Source organism: Nothobranchius furzeri, chromosome 7 (genome assembly GCF_043380555.1).
Source record: "Nothobranchius furzeri strain GRZ-AD chromosome 7, NfurGRZ-RIMD1, whole genome shotgun sequence".
Classification (NCBI taxonomy): Eukaryota; Metazoa; Chordata; class Actinopteri; order Cyprinodontiformes; family Nothobranchiidae; genus Nothobranchius; species Nothobranchius furzeri.
The window spans coordinates 35,814,970-35,832,952 of NC_091747.1; the positions used below are offsets into that span (position 1 = coordinate 35,814,970).

The window sequence follows — 17,983 nt, forward strand, 5'->3', positions numbered from 1 at the left end:
CCATGCTTCACTGTGGGGACTGTATTGGACAAGTGATGAGCAGTGCCTGGTTTTCTCCACACATAACGCTTAGAATTATGGCCAAAAAGTTCGATCTTGATCTCAGACCAGAGAATCTTATTTCTCACCATCCCTGGGTCCTTCAGGTGTCATTTAGCAAACTCCATGAGGACTTTCACGAGTCTTGTACTGGCTTTTAATGGTCCACTCTGCCATAAAGCCCTGACTGGTGGAGGGCTGCAGTGATGGTTGACTTTCTACAACTTTCTCCATCTCCTGACTGCATCTCTGGAGCTCAGCCACAGTGATCTTTGGGTTCTTCTTTACCTCTCTCACCAAGGCTTGTCTCCCCCAGTAGCTCAGTTTGTACAGACGGCCTGCTCTAGGAAGGGTTCTGGTCATCCCAAACATCTTCCATTTAGATATTATGAAGGTCACTGTGCTCTTAGGAACCTTACGAGCAGTAGAGATTTGAGCTGGTCTCGACGCAACAAACCCCCTGCCTGACACCGCACGGACTCGGACTGCCAGGTCCACCGCACCAGTTCCATCCGACCTCCTCTGCTTTGCCACACCTTCAACTCCCAGACCTTCCGGCGACGGATCGCTCTGACCTCGCCGATCCCTCTTAGATGCGCCGCCACCTTCCATCCCCGGAGAAGGCGCCTGTGACCCCATACTCCCTACACCTACAGCCTTCTGTCCCATACCTATCCAAACATATCCCTATCCAAACAGGGAGGACCCGGACCAGAGCCGTGACACTGTCGTACCGGGCTTGTACAGGCCCTCGGCCGATATCCTGAACACTCCTCCAGGCCAACTGTTTGGAATTTTAATGTATTACTGTCTTAAATGTTCCTTTTTAAGTAATCACATGTTAATCTTATGATTGTAAAGTAAGCTACAGGGCTTTCTCCTTCTTCCTCTTGGCTCTGGAATGCGGCTGATAAGCCCTGATGTTTGTCTGCATGGGGGTTGGGGAGTAGCCTGCCTAACAGGTATCCATGGTTACTGAGTTTCTGGCTGTCAGTCATAAATTAAGACTTCCTTTTTGGAATGTCCCACCTTAGCCTAAAAGCAACACTGTAATTGGCTAAGTGTAGACAGTGATGGATTGTTCTTTGTCCTTTTTTCCCAGTGTTTCAATAAAACCTGTGGTGCAGAGGGGAGGCCAGAGTTGATCGGACATGGGCCTTTGAAGGCTCTTGGCCGGTTGCTCTCCGCTGCCTCTCGCAGCATATAAAACCTACTGACATTTCTCTTTTGTGGTTCATTTCAGGATATAAAAATACCCAACACCAACTCAAGCTGAACTAATCACCAGCTCCCACCACACACAAACACTGCCAAACGGCACAGTCTGAAGCCCAGCTATCCACAAAGGAATCCAAAACACGTGCCGTGCCGGAATCCAAAACACGCGCCGTGCCGAACAGTCAGCGCTCCGAATTCCTGAACAGTCCAGCTTCCATGTGCCTGACATGCATTGTGAGCTGTAAGGTCTTAAAGAGACAGGTGTGTGGCTTTCCTAATCAGGTCCAGTCAGTGTAATCACACACAGCTGGACTCAAATAAAGGTGTAAGACTATCTCAAGAATGATCAGAAGAAATGGAAAACACCCAAGTTAAATATATGAGAGTCACAGCAAAAGGCCTGAATATTCAGGTCCATGTGATATTTCAGCTTTTATATTTTTTAAATAAATCTGGATAAATTTCTAAAATTCTGTGTTTTCTGTCAACAAGGGGTGCTGTGTGAACATTAATGAGGACAACATTAATTTATTTGATTTTAGCAATTGGCTGTAATATAACAAAGAGTGAAAAATTGACAGGGGTCTGAAAACTTTCTGTACCCACTGTAATGGTTTGTTCCAGTTGTCCTCAGATCTTGTTTTTCTGAGTTAAGTTGGCCAGAAATAACACAATGAACTCGGAATTCCAAGCTGTGAGCTCATAGGTTTCAGAGGACCCCGAGATCCCATATTTAAAGATGGCTGCGTCCAGTGCAGTGCAGGAAGCATTTATCGTCTATCGCTATTTCTTTCTCATTTATATGTTTTGTTTTCTTTCTTTTTGATATTTAACAGCACCGGTAAGCTGTTTATTGTTGTTATCAATAGTTACATTGTTGAAAGTTTGAACATTGCCACCAAAATTGACCGTTGTTTATGGGTTTTACTTTTCCTGGCATTTATATTTTTACATTTGATTTGTAATGTTTTTCTGGTTGTGTGTGGCGACTGTTGAAGGGTGTCTGTGTCACTATTATTTAGGTGCAGAGAATACTTGGTTATACAATTATTTTAGTTTAGTCCTCAACAACACGCGGTGTCCAATCCAATTCCAATCAAATTTTATCTCAATAGCACTTTCTACACAACGCTGTGGATCAAAGTGCTGTACAGTTAAAAATAAACATAGAAGAAAACTAAAAACACACCAATAATAAAACACATCACGGCTAAAATATAACCCTGAGTATAAATATTTTCTGAGTTCGAAGCTGGAATGCCAAACGATCCTGTTATGATATTTCCTGCTGAAAAATTCTGAGTTCCGAGGACAACGGGTACATACAATAAGTACTTATACTTGTATTCAATTTGAAAAAATAAAACTGGTATCAATTCATCTCTAGATCTGAGTTTGGATTGAATTGGTTTCTTTACGGCCCTTCATTTGCTTCTGGATCCCTTCTCACACCCGGTTTTCACCAGGAATGGAGCAGATGCCGTCCAGGGCGTTGCACCAGTCTGTTGTAAAGACAGCTGAGCTAGAAGACAAAGCTCACACTTTTACCAGTCAATCTAACTTCCTACCATTGTCCTATTCATACATATGGTCACGAGCTTTGGGTAGTATTTGAACGAACAATATCGCGGACACAAGCGGCCGACATGAGTGTTTTCCACAGGGTGCCTGGGCTCTCCCTTAGAGATAGGATGAGAAACTTGGTCATCCAGGAGTGGTCCGGAGTAGATCTGCTGCTTCTCCACTTTGAGTGGAGTCCTCGCAGCCGGAACCCAGAGAAGTGGACAAAAATGGATGGATGCACTTCGCCGAACCACGTCTCACTTCCTATCTAGCTCATGTTATTTCTTCAACCCCATGACAATCTGTATGTGGCGTCCGGAAAAATCAGACCATATGTGGAAACTTCCTGGAGGATCAGCAGCACTTTTTGATTTCATTATGACAACATTATCAAAAATGTCTTTATTAATTGGGGAAAAACGAGACAAAACTTCAATGAGCCTCAAAATGTAGAAAGGTTAAAGTGCTGCTCAGCTGGCAGCTAGAGAACAGCAGAACCCTTGGCTGGGTTCTAAATTTAATCCTTCAGCCCCTGCGAGTCATTATGCAAAGCAACACCAAGATGAATGGGAGAAGGAGGGTGGAGCAGTGAGATGGCTCTGCTCGTAATGCGGACAGCAAGCGTGTGCACTCGGACACACTATAGTTTTAAAAACATTACATAAACATGCCTTCTGTGGACGCTGGCTAATTCTGAAATGAGCAACAACATTTTAAAAAATGAATAAAAAGTTTCTGAAGCAGCTGGAAGTGTTGGCTGACGTCTGAAAGCTGGAGGACAGACGAGCATCATGGGTGGAAGATTAACAGCTTCTCAGAGATACCGCTCGTTTTCTGCTTTTGATTTAATTATACAAGAGATTAATGACACAGAAAGACAGATTTACAGACTCAACGTGCATCCTGCTGGCGTAGGAAAAATCTTCTAAATGCTGCCGTGTTGAAGTGAAGTAATGAAAGTCCAAAAGTATAGGAAGAAGAAGCAGCCTAACAGAATTTAGATGATCTTTGCAGGAATGTTGAGTGTCTGGGGTATAGGCAGAACATAAAAGGTGGTTCTCTGAGCATGAACAAACTATCTGAGATTTTAATGGATTTTTACCATGCTAGCAGCATTCGAGGGTCCTTGTGGCACCAAATCCATGATGTAGACCAGCAGAGACCAGTGTGGACCAGTTAATCCAGTCCATGAACAGTCCACCCACCCTTTTTTGTTCACTTATCAGGGCAGCTCCAGGACAGAAGCCCAAACAATCCTCTCTTAAGCAACATCAACCAGCTCCACTGGTGGGATCCCAAGGTGTGGCCTGCAGGTGAGTCCTGGGCCAACCTGGCGGCCTCCTGTCAGCAGGACGAGCTTCCTTCTTAAACCACCACCTTAACCCTCCCACTGTCCTAATGGGTGTGACCCCGCGAGGAAAGTTGACCATTGAGCAGGTTTATCCCTTGAGGTCCACGTGGCAGGGGTGAGGAGTGAGCACCACCTCACCCCTGCCACATGGACCTCAAGGGATAAACCATCAAACCTGCTCAATGATCAACTTTCCTCGTGGAGTCACCCATTAGGACAGTGGGAGGGTTAAGCCTAATTTCCACCGACTGTTTTGGCATGGAACAGGGAGGGTCCGCTTGCTAACTTTTCTGTCCCCATTGTAAAACCAGTACAGACAGCCTGCCTGGTCAGCGCCAAGTCACAGGACTCTTTTTGGCCCCTTTCTGTTGTAGGTCCAGGAATTACTGGAGCAGTACAGTTAGGTCGGTTAAGGACTGAAACAGCCAAATGGATTTTTTTTTTGGATTGGAAATGGGAGAAATACATGGAGGTGCTACAATGCACTAGATGCTATTTAAAGCCACAGGCCAGCAAACTGAGGTAGCGACAGCATTCTGGAGTCACTTGTGAAGCCTGTGTAGTAAGCATTTCATTTTGTTGTCTAGCTGTGCAGACAATTTACTGCAGCATAAAAACACTGAATAGTTGCACAACTTATTTATAAAATCTCACATGACAGTTCGTTTAACCCCGCCTGCCGACATGAGAGCCCCTGCCAGAACACGGCAGGTTTGTGACCTATAAAACATGGAGTACGCACAGCTTCACGCAATCTCCGCTTAAAAATCACAAACTTCCTAGGAATGTGCTCAGCTGTTTTTTGATCACGCTCGCACGCCCACTATCTGCCATAAATGATAAATGCAAAGTGGCTTGTGGATCTCAGGCATATACATGAGCCGGCTCGTTGCAGTGCTCCAACATTAACGATAGCGACCGCAGATCAAGGAAGCGCTATTTCACAGAAGCAGAAATTGAGGTACTTGTGGGTGAGGTGGAGAAATGAAAGGAAGTGCTTTTGCAAAACAAATAGAAAATCCACGGAGTTGCACAGCGTTGCTGAAGCCGTCAATGCTGTGAGTTCTTCAGAGAGATCCGTGGCGGATTAAAAAATATGGCCCTATCAGGATTCGATCCCCAGACTACCAGGTGAGCGTCCACGCACTAACCAGTCAGCCAAACAGACATCTCCCTTGCATGCTTGTTTTGTGTGACAACGAAGCAGTACAAGTGATAATGCTGCTGGAATTCATAATTGTATCCATCTCAGCAGGAGCACTGCAGGTGCTCTATGTTCAAAATGCACGTAAGCCACGTCCTTAGTCAACTTAAAGTTGCAAACAATTTTCTGCTACGTTTTCTTTTATGAATCCCAAATTTTGCATGCAAAGTTGCTCTACGCAGTTTTCCGACCCCGTTTTGTGCGTAAGCAAGCTTGATAAAAGAGGCCCCTGGTCGTTACCTATCATCTCTTTCCAGCAGTCAGCACAGTTACAGTGGGTTCAAAATTAACTGAGTCATTTAAAGGTTCCAATAAACAGCAGCCACCTGAAAATGAATCTGATTCAGCTCCAACTCTACAGATCAGGCTTATCAGAGAAAAGGAGACAACTTAAAAGTCTGATGGATGAGAGAGATCATTATTACACAGATTCTGCAACAATCAGGTATCCTTAGAAGCTCAATAAGTCAGCAGTTAGTAATCAGAAGTCGCAGATCTAAGGCAGCATGAATCGCCTCAGATGGATTAGCTATTTCCCTCTGGGATTAACAAAGTATTTTTGAATTTGAGTTGAATTGAGTTGAATTCTGATAATATTGTTGTAAACACCCACCACACACACATCAGTTAGTAACACATGCTGAATGTCTGCTGTAAGCCTCACTGAGCTGAAAGCATTTCATTAAAGGATAAAACTGCTTCTCTGTTTTTATTCATCACATTAAAATACATCTCAGACAGAACATGGTGTACCGTCTCTACTGAAAGTAGGCTGGAGGATATAAAGCAAGTGGCTTTACTAAACAATATGCCTGATGTTCAGCATCATTCATAGAGCTAACGGAAGGTCACGTTTCCTGGTTTATTGGCTTAATCTTCCACACACACACCTTCATTGTGATCTTGGAGGACATTCAATTCTCCATTTTCGGATCACATGTTTCAGACTAAATTAACACACTTGCTAGTGTCAAGCACCTTGACACTAGCAAGTGGATTTCTCCTCAGAGATCAGATCCTCGACGACTGCATGAAGAAGACAGGACCAGGGTTCTCATACATGTCTGTTTAACAGCCAGAGACTGAATCTGTGTCCCAGGTTTCACCAGCAAGTAGTTCTCTGACATCTATAGCCCCTTCAGCTATATGTGCAAACGTAGTCTGATCTTGGTAAACTAGATGGACAGTGTTAATGGACATGTGGTTATACAATAAAGGTATTCCACTTTGTATTAGATGTCTCGGACAAAGAAGAGAAACTTTTATAGAGAAGAAAAAAAAAACATGAAAATTACTGAATTTGATGAGCTTACACTTGTTTATAATTTGACTTCCAGCCTAGGAGCTAAGGTCCTCTACCAGAGGCCTGGGAGTCTGGGTCCTCTAAATCTTTACAAGAGAATGTCAAAAAACAAGATCATGTCCTAGAAGGGAACATGAATTGTTTTTGGGACAATACTGAATATTTGTCTTTAATTAATTGATTCCAGATTCCCCATTGCTTCTGATTCAAAACAGAGTTTATTCTCTAGCACAGAAAAGCTCTACGGGACTTACCAAGGAAGCGGAAGGTCCGGCGCACCAACGGGTTGAGGTAGCAGCAGTCCCCAGTAGCCACCGTCTTCTCTGACCGGTCAAACTCTTTGGACGTATACTGAACCAGGAACAGAACCGTCTCTGTTATTGTGATCTGGTGGAGTTGGGAGGGAGGAATAAAAAGAACATATTGAGAAGAGAGGACGTTTATCAGAGGCAGAATTGTTAGCAACCTTATTTACACTCCGCCACACCACCAAGAGCTCATATGCCTCCATCTGTACCGACAGCTGTGAAAGGAAGGGGCAGATGTCTCACAAGCACAACAGGTAGAGGGTGTGTGAAATATGTGGCTCCAGGAGTCATTGATTCATGTTGTAACCCAGTTGGATCGCTCTGCAGATGTTGGTGTGTATCCCAGAATTAGTGTCAACAAGGAATAGTTGCTCTGTACACTGCACATAAGCTAGAAACAGAGAACTATCCTTTTACTAAACTCACAAACTTCTCAACAATCCTCAACGCTTACAGAAAAAAATACATGAATAAAGAAGGGTAGAAAAAAAAGAAATTAATTATCTCAAACAAAACCACTAGAAGATAAAACCATGTTATGCAGCAGCCATCCAACAATAGAACAAAATAAGGTTCTCTTTCTTAACATTCGTTTCGATGTCTCACTATGGGATACCTCCCTCCGCGGATTCCTCAGAAGCACTTATCTCAATACGCCAATCCTGATTGGCCAGTGACCGTGACGTACGCGTCCCCCTGCTACTATAAGTAGCAAGCGTCCCAACGTACACACTATTCAATCACCTCTTCTCGCTTCGGTGGTCGCTTATCTCTGAGGTAAGTTAGCTCAACTGTTCACAGACGGAGCCTTCTAATATTCTCTCCGTCGCCGAACGTTAACTTACCGTCCTTCTGTCCTGGCCTTCACCATAGGCTCGGGGCATAACGAGCAGCTTCACACTACAGTGCATCTGTTCGTTCTATGCTAACACACCAGTTAGCCAACATAGAAGCCGCTCCTCCCACCAGAGGAGTCGACGGCGCAGGAGCTCGCCTCTGTACCTGTGGGAACAAAATCTCAAGCAAAGACCCGCACAGGGTCTGCTCGAGCTGCCTCGGGCTGGAACACGCCCAGCTGGCATTGGAAGTCCCCGGGTCATGTGAGAGCTGCGCTTGCTTCACCCTGAAGAGCCTTCGCCGGTGGCTAGCGCGCCAAGCTAGCCTGTCGGGGAAGGACCCTTGCCTGCCGGCCCCTGGGCCACCGCCTGGGGACGCCAGCGAACATGTCCTCCCGGAGCCGGAACCGTGTGCCGAACTCAGCTGGGGCTCACAGCTCGAACTGGCCGGTCCGAGCCACCCCGCCGAGGACGTGTTGGAGTTGGACTACGGAGATGACGAGGACACTTCGGAACTCCTCATTTCAGAGGAGGACGACGTCTTTCTCCCCATCGCTCAGGCCTCCATGCCTAGCTTTCTGTCCTCTCCCAGGGATGGAGCGGCTTTTCCGGCCGCCCACCTGGACATGCAGTCAGTCTGCCGACGCGCTGCGACCAGGCTCAACAACCCTTGGCCCACCGTGGTCACTGAGGCTATCAGATCCCGCTACGAGGGAAAGAAGCTGCCTCAGGCCACGAGGGCGGCAAAGCCCCTCCTTCCCGCCTTCCCGGAGCTACTCCAAGAAGTGAGGTCCTCCTGGGACAAACACCCGTTCAGCTCCAGGTCTCCTGTCCAAGAAGCCTCCTCGCTGGACTTCGAAGGGATGGAGAAGGCTGGCATGCTTCGCATGCCGCCGATGGAACCGCTGGTTGCAGCCCACCTGCACCCACGGCTCTCGGCGACTTCCTCCAGGCCTCCCGCTCTCCCTGCGAAGGCGGACCGCTTCCAGTCGGCGCTGAACGAGAGGGCGTACAAGGCTGCCGCCATCTCGGTCCGAGCTTTGAATGTCTCCTCCATGCTCTCGGCGTACCAAGCCGAGCTCTGTGAGGGCATTAATACGAAGCCGGACCCGGAGGTGTGGGAGGAAATCACCGTACTGACCGACATCTGCCTGCGTGTGCAGCGCTGCGCGGTCCAGGCTACGGCGAAAGCTATGGGCATGATGGTGCTTCAGGAACGTGCACGATAGCTGAACCTCACCAACCTCCTTGAGAGAGAGAAGGAGGACATTTTGGACATGCCAATCGTGCCTGAAGGCATTTTTGGCTCTGCCCTGGCATCAATGCAGCAACGGTGTGCGGCCAAAAAGAAAGAGGATGAAGCCCTTCATCTCTGCCTTCCCCGTAAACCCTCACCAGCGCTGCCGGCTCGGCCGAACCTGCCTCAGGCAGCTGCCCGAGCCCAGCCTCAGTTCCGGATCCCAAAGCGCCCGAAGCCTCAAGCTGTCCAACCAGCTCCTTCGGGCTCAGAGCCTCGACCAGTTTGGCCTCAGAGATCTGGCAACCAAGCTGCTCCGCCGCCGGGACAATCCACCAGACACGGCGGTCAGCAGGTGAGGAGGAAGAAGTGGGCAGCCTGTCGGAGTTCTTCCCTCCCAACGCTGCAGCTGGCGGTTCCCCGTTCGCCAGCTCCTCCTGTTCGATGTTGCCATGGTGCTTTCTCCCCCCCCTCACAGAACCCCTCCGGCAGAGTTCCCGAGCGGTCCAGGGTGGGGCCAGGACGTGCAGCCGGCGGTGCCGGCTCAAAACACACGTCACAAGCATTCACATTGTTTTTCACAAACATGTCACGCTCAAGGAGCATTAAAAGGTTCGCTGTCGCATCCAGACAAGATGTCAAGGGCGCAGCAAAAATCAATAAAAATGTCACCCATGAGCGGTTCCAGGCGGGGGCGGCGCCACGGGTCGTCACCGTAAGCCTGGGCCGTCAAAGCACAAAGCCCCCGCGCATGCGCAGTGGCTGCCACGAGCACCGCTGCCCCACAACCTCTGGAGGGAGCTGGTGCTCCGTGTGTCACGGCTGTGTCACCGCTCTCCATTCACATGGAGGAATGGACAGCGGTTTCTGCTTCACGTTGGGTGCTGAGAACTATTTTGAGGGGTTACAGGCTCCAATTCGCTTCTGTTCCTCCTCGATTCTCTGGCGTAGTGTTCTCCCACGCCCAGGGGTCGTCAGCTCACATCCTTCAGGGAGAAATCTCCTCCCTGCTGGAGAAGGGAGCGATATGCATTGTGCCTCCCGATCGGTCTCAGAGCGGTTTCTACTCCAGGTACTTCCTGGTCCCGAAGCGGGGAGGGACCGGGATTCGCCTGATCCTGGATCTGAGGGCCCTGAACCGATGCCTCAGAAAGTACAGATTCAAAATGCTCACGCTCTCATCCCTTTTGCATCTGATTCACCAGAGCAACTGGTTCACCTCAATCGACCTGAGGGACGCATACTTTCACGTTCCCGTGTACCCTCCACACAGGAAATTTCTGAGGTTTGCCTTTCAGGGAGTGTGTTACGAATACACCGTGCTCCCATTCGGCCTCTCGCTGAGCCTGAGGGTGTTTGTCAGGTGTACGGAGGCGGCGATCGCCCCTCTGAGAGGGAGGGGCATTCGGCTGGCCACGTATTTAGACGACTGGCTCCTGCTGGCACGGTCCAGAGAGGAGACAGCGTCAAACACGCTTGTTGTGATCCCTCACTTGTGTGGTCTGGGTTTCAGAATAAACTGGCAGAAAAGCGCTTTACTCCCCTCCCAGAAAATAACCTTTCTAGGTCTGAATCTGGACTCAGGGGCGTTCACGGCCCGTCTCTCCACACCGCGCGTGAACGCGCTCTCGTTCTGCCTGGCGCGCTTCCGCCTACACAGTTCGGTGCGGTTTGCGTTATGCCTCAGACTTTTGGGTCTCATGGCGTCGGCTATTTCAGTGGTACCACTCGGCCGTCTACACATGAGAGATTTTCAACGCTGGGTGGCTTCTCTGGGTCTCTCTCCAGTGCGCCACAGAGCGCGCAGGGGGACGGTCTCTGCAGCGTGCGTTGCGGCGCTCCGCTGTTGGCGTCACCCCTCCCTCTTGGCACAGGGGGTGCCTTTTTGGGGTTGGTTCTCGTGAGGAAAGTGGTCACGACAGATGTGAGCCTGTCAGGTTGGGGGAGCTCCTGGAGGGTCGCTCTGTCAGGGGTGTGTGGAGCAGAGAGCTCTGGGGGACACACATAAATTATCTGGAACTCCTCGCGGTCTTTCTAGCCCTGAGGCGCTTCCTGCCTTTTCTCTCCGGCCATCATGTCCTAGTGAGAACAGACAACACCATGACTGTGGCTTATATAAACCACCAGGGGGGGCTGCGCTCCATGCGGTTACACACGCTGGCACGCAGACTGATCCTATGGTGCAGCAGGCATCTCCTCTCAATCAGAGCCACCCATGTCCCGGGTGTTCTGAATCGGGGGGCGTATCTGTTGTCCAGAGGGACACCCCTGTACGGGGATTGGAGCCTGCATCCAGCAGTGTTGGAACAGATTTGGATCCGGTTCGGCACAGCCGTAGTGGATCTTTTTGCCTCCAAGGAGAATGCTCACTGTCCTCTGCGCGACCGAGACGCTCCACTCGGTGTGGACGCGCGGGCACACGACTGGCCACGGGGACTGCTTTACGCTTTTCCCCCAGTGGCCCTGATACCACCCACCTTGCTGAGGGTACGAACCCGGCTCCACACTCTCATTCTGGTGGCCCCATACTGGCCAGCCATGCATTGGGTGGCGGATATTTTCCAGCTCCTGGAGGGCCAACCTTGGAAACTTCCGCTTCGCAGGGACCTGGTGTCCCAAGCGGGAGGCTCGATCTTCCACCCTCATCCAGAACGGCTGGCCCTGTGGGCCTGGCCCCTGAGGGGTGCGGGCTAGTGTCAGCAGAGCTGCCCCAGGCAGTCATTCGAACCATTCAGAATGCTAGGGCCCCCTCCACTAGGTCCCTATATGACTGTAAATGGAGGGTGTTTGAAGCCTGGTGTCAGGGCAGGGAGGTCTCACCCCTCCAATGCCCGGTGAACGTCATTCTGTCTTTCCTGCAAGACTTGTTGGATGGGAAGAAGGCTTTCTCCACCATTAAAGTGTACCTAGCAGCCATTTCCGCCCGACACTTGGGTTTTGGGAAGAAATTGGCAGGTCGACACCCCCTGGTGTGTAGCTTCATGAGGGGCGCGCACAGGCTTCTCCCTGTGTCTCGACCCCTGGTGCCCTCATGGGATCTGTCCTTGGTGCTGTCGGCCCTCTCCGGGCCTCCATTTGAACCTATGGACGGCCTGGACCTTAAGATCCTGTCTCTTAAGGTGGTGCTACTCCTGGCTTTGGTATCTGCAAAGCGATTAGTGACTTACAGGCTCTCTCTGTGCACCCATCCTGCACCCAGTTTGCACCCGGTGACATGAAGGTGTCCCTAAACCCAACCCTGCCTTTGCGCCTAAAGTGGTGGGCTCCTTTTCTCCTATTATCCTCACAGCTTTCTACCCGCCACCCTTCTCCTCTCCTGAGGAGGAGCGGTGGCACAAGCTGTGTCCGATTCGCGCGCTCAAGGAGTATGTGAATCGGACGGAGAACCTTCGCAGGGGGGACCAGCTTTTTGTGTCATGGGGTGGGCCTCGTAAGGGGAAACCCGTCACAAAGCAGAGGCTTTCCCACTGGATTGTGGAGGCTATTTCTATGGCTTACTCCTGTCAGGGCATTCAGGCTCCTGTTGGGCTCAGGGCCCATTCTACTAGGGGCCTATCTGCTTCTTGGGCCCTTTTTCGGGGGCTGTCAATCCAGGAGATTTGTGCTGCAGCAAGTTGGGCTTCTCCACTTGCATTTGCACGCTTCTATAAGCTTGATGTTTCGGTCCCTGCAATGACTCACACGATTCTGAGTGTGGGGTCTTTGGCGGGCCAAGACGTATCCCTGTAGGTTGGTGATCGCTGGATAAGCTGTCTGGCAATACGGGAGTTTCCATATCCCATAGTGAGACATCGAAACGAATGTTAAGAAAGAGAACTTTAGGTTACTGTCGTAACCCCGGTTCTCTGAGTAACATGAGTGAGATGTCTCACCAGACAACCCTTTTTGCTGGGCGAAGCGAGAAGAGGTGTTTATCTTGAATAGTGTGTACGTTGGGACGCTTGCTACTTATAGTAGCAGGGGGACGCGTACGTCATGGTCACTGGCCAATCAGGATTGGCGTATTGAGATAAGTGCTTCTGAGGAATCCGCGGAGGGGTGTATCCCATAGTGAGACATCTCACTCATGTTACTCAGAGAACCGGGGTTACGACAGTAACCTAAAGTTATAGATGGTTTAGGGCACAATAATTCAGCGATGCACCTTCACCATGTAGCTACATGCCTCTGGTCCTCTCTTTTTTAGGTTCTGGGGATGATTCAAGTAAAGTTTAAATGCTTGTTAGCACTAATGAACACACATAATCACATTAAAGCATCAGGGAACAAAGTTTTGTACTTATTTTTATCAGAAAATAGAAAAGGAAAACAACTAAAGTCCACTGAATAAACTAATCTGGTTGTTCTGTCTGTTTTAAACCACACAGATTTAAGGTTAAACTGGAGAAGGCAAAGTAGGAAGTGACGCCACCGCAGCGTCAGCTCTGAGGATGTTTGCAGACGCAAACGAAACTGTTACCAAGGTCAAGAGAAACCTTTCCTGTGTTTTAAAAAAGAACCAAAAATGGAATTAGAAGCCAAACACAGAAATAACGTACCAAAGATGTTCTTATCGTGTCTGTGTTGAGTTAGCATATTTTCATCATGCCTGTGTTGAGTTAGCATATTTTCATCATGTCTGTGTTGAGTTAGCATGTTTTCATCATGCCTGTGTTGAGTTAGCATGTTGTCCACCTGCCTGTGTTGAGTTAGCATGTTTTCATCATGCCTGTGTTGAGTTAGCATGTTTTCATCATGCCTGTGTTGAGTTAGCATGTTTTCATCATGCCTGTGTTGAGTTAGCATGAGCTCCTCATGACTGTGTGGATTCAGCATGTTCTGCTTGTGCATATATGGGTTATCTCTAGGTAGCCTTGTTTCCTCCCACAGATCAAAAATATGCCTTTTAAGTTAACTAGCCTTAACTCGGGGTGTGTCACAACTCCCACGGCTGTAGGAGTTAGGAACCAGCTCAATGGGTCCATTACAGAAGATGAATGAATGAGTGAAGTTCAATATAACACTGAACACAATTCTGTATACAAACCTTTTACAAATCATATTTTCATCATTATCACAGCTGTTTTTCCTCGAGGGAACACGGGGGATGCATTAGGAAACAGAAACAGGCCAAAGCTAACGAGCTCAGAATGAAGACATCATCTTTCCTCACTAACGCTCAGAAAATCAGCTGAACTGTTGGTGTTGTAATATATATATACATGTAGCACAAAATGAGAGACTGTTTTTGTTTTGATTTAATCAGTCTCCATAGCAACACGGACTGATCCAGCTGGGCAAACTAATGTCTGTTCCTCACAGAGAAGCCAGACCTGTACCTGCAGCAGATTTCTAGAAGAGACAATGACCCTCAACTGCCCTGACCTCCACCACAACTGGAGTACTGGCACCACTATTGGAAGCTGGTTACCATGGAGACTGTGGACACAGGCTGGTATAATGGGATCACATACCACAACGCCTTTGCTATATAATAATGATGTCACTATAAAATTCAGCGTTTTGCATTTTGGGTACTTGGGGCTAACGTAGCAGGTGTTTTAAGTTGCATGGATCTGGATGAAGTTGGGGATAAAAGTGTGCAGCAATAATCATGACTTGGTTCCATCTTTTAACAAATCATTTGATTTAATATCTTCATAGATATTCTCACATGTATACAAACGTGACCCTCCACACTAAGTTTTGTAAAGTGCAATGGTCTTGATTTGATTAAAACTGAATTGAAGATGTTTTTTTCCATGTGAGATTCAGATGTTGTATCTCCTAGCTCTAATCTAAAAGTTCATGCTATATGTAGCAGCATTTTGCTAACAGCCACAACAGAATCAGGGCAAGTGAGAAGTCTCTGATTTACAATAACACAGAAGCTTAAAGAGCGAACGCTTTGTTCCAAATCAGCAGGTGGAAATATCTCCAAGTGATCCACAGCAGCAGCAGGGAGTTACCTGCTGCTGAATGGCAAGCCGTTATTATTGGTAAATGGTCAGATCAGATGAAACAGATAGAAATTAGAAACACAATCTGTTTCAGGTTGACCAGTTGGTCTGCTGGCTATATAATTCAAAAAATGTCACAGATATGACAGGAGACTAAAAATATAAGTTTTAGTCTATTTTAATATCGTGTTCAGAACACATTTGTATAGCTTTTGTTCACCCAGGTAAACTGGAGGTTATATAAGACTCAGCAGCTTACATAAGACAAAACTGGAATAATTTCAGATAAAAACTAGAAACGTACACTTTACATTATTTCAGTTTTGTTTCAGTTGAATGAAAAATACCAGGTTCTTATTTTATTACTACACATCTTTGGGATTTTCTAAGTATGGATGCTGGGAAATATTTATGTTGCAAGTTGGAATTTGTAAGATTTATCTCTATGGGAAAAGTAAGACTCTGCCTGCCTCTCTGCTCACATGCCATGATACATCTGTCTGCCTTCATGTCTGTTTTATATTCTGAGACGATGATGTCATCTGCTATGTGGAAGTTCTTTGTGACTGGATTTACAATCTCAGTGAATATATATACAGGGTTCCCCCCGGCGCTTTATAAGCCTGGCGGGCCGCCAGGCTTTGCTTGTCCACCCACCTAAGCGCCATGCCCCGCCCCCCGACCCGACCCTACCGTGTCCGCTGACACAAACGGCGCAGCGAAACTAGAGCCCTGTGCAACCACCCCACCCCCACACCCTCTCTCACAGAAGAGCGCTTTGGGACTGCTTTTGTTTTGATTTAATCAGTCTCCATAGCAACATGGACTGATCCAGCTGGACAAAATAATGTTTGTATATATATTAGGGCTGTGCGATTAATCAAAAATTTATCATTATCGAAATTTGTGACTCCTATTGAGATAATTTCTCCCATGTCAATAAATTAGATAATACAAAAATGAAAAGATGTGTGTACCTTGGCAACATTCATGTCTTTGAGAAGCGATATCACCTTGAGTCACGTAAAAATGTGACTCAACTTAATACATGTGACAGCCCCATCTAGTGGACAACTCTTCTCTCTGCGTATACCTGTAGTTATTGTCCATTTACTGTTATCAAGGTGGAATCCTCAACATATCGTGATTTTAATTTTGGGCCATTTCACCTATCCCTAATATACACACACACACACACACCCATATACATACATATATATATATATATATATATATATATATATATATACATATATATATATATATATATATATATATATATATATATATATATATATATATATATATATATATATATATATATATATATATATATATATATGCTCCTTCTGACAGAAGACTCTGCCAGACATTCCCAGCAGACCCTCACAATATGTTTAGACCTGCCAGGTCTGACTGGATTCCTCCGCCCACCATTGAAGCCAACTTACCACCAGGCATATGTATACATATATATATATATATATATATATATATATATATATATATATATATATATATATATATATATATATACATATATATATAAATAAAAGTCTCCATGTTTCTGGGTGAGAAGAAGATGACACAAACACAACTTCCTAGTTGGTTTATATTGTGGACCACAGAAGCTAGAGGAGCTAGCAGGGGCTAAACGGTTAAAGGGCTAAAACTGAAAATTGTGGATGGTGACTTTGAGCACTTCTTCCTTTGGTCGCCACTTTAGTAGTCACGTCCCAGACCTCCCCTGGTGCTGCAGTCCTGTTGCAGAACAACAACTGGAGGCTGAATGCAAAGGTCCAGACTCTCCCAGCAGCATTAGAGATCCACCCATAAGACTTTTCCTATTATTGACGTTGATTTGTAGAGGTCATGGTCAGCCAATGGCTGATAGATGCAGCTGATTTTAAATGAAGTCTGTTAACATGTCAAACTAATAACAACAGTAGATGCACAACATTTGTGAACTCTGACATCTTTGATCCAAATTGCCAAAGCAAAGCTCTTAGGATGGCGTGAGAGAAATGATGGAAACTACAGACGAATGTTTCTGTAGAACATACGCTAGCTATAGAAACTGGAAAAAGCATGTTACGGTACATTTGTAATCTATGTTTAATGTGTGATTAATTGTGGGTTAACTCATACAATTAATCATAACTAACATTTTGGTTGATTAACTGAATTATTAATAATATTTATCTACACTGAAAGGTGCACGGAATGTCACCTCTCTAGTGCAGAAAGAGCCGGAGTTGGTGAGTGAGGTTGAATGGTTGTGGCTAGATATAGTTGGACTCACCTCAACTCATGGCTCTAGCTCCAGAAACAGTTTCCTCAAGAGGGGTTAGACTTTGTACCACTCTTGCTCACACCGAGAGGCGCCGAGCAGGTGTGGGCATACTTGTTGCCTCCCATCTTGGTGCCTGTACTTTGGGGTGTACCTCAGTGAACGAGAGGGTAGCCTCCCTCTGCCGTCGTGTGGACGAACGGGTCCTGACTGTAGTTTGTGCTTATGAACTAAACAGCAGCTCAGACTACCCACCGTTTCTGGAGTCCTTTGAGGGGGTTCTGGAGAGTGCTCCTTCAAGTGACTCCCTCATTCTGCTGGGGGACTTTTTCACTCATGTGGGCAACGATAGTGAGACCTGGAGAGGTGTGACTGGGAGGAACGGTCCCCCTGATCCGAATTTGAGCAGTGTTGTGTTACTGGACTTCTGTGCATGTCATGGATTGCCCATAATGAACACCATTTTCTAGCATAAAGGTGTCCATATGAGCTCTTGGCACCAGGAGACCTTAGGCCGCAGTTCAATGATCAATTTTGTTGTCAGTTAATCTGAACTGTCTTGAACATTCGGGTGAAGAGAGGGACGGAGCTGTCAACTGTCCACTACCTGGTGGTAAGTTGGCTTCAATGGTGGGGGAGGAATCCAGTCAGACATGGCAGGTCTAAACATATTGTGAGGGTCTGCTGGGAATGTC

General features: G+C 47.1%; 1 protein-coding gene across 4 annotated transcripts in view; it reads right to left on the minus strand.

Annotated features, from left to right (window-relative positions):
- plppr5b (phospholipid phosphatase related 5b) overlaps positions 1-17,983 on the minus strand; it is a 144,181-nt gene that overhangs the window by 95,218 nt on the left and 30,980 nt on the right. For all 4 annotated transcript variants that reach the window (XM_070553038.1, XM_070553039.1, XM_070553041.1 and 1 more), the window contains exon 4: positions 6,933-7,065. In XM_070553038.1, coding sequence (XP_070409139.1) covers positions 6,933-7,065 — 133 coding nt within the window. The remainder of the gene's footprint in view (positions 1-6,932; positions 7,066-17,983) is intronic.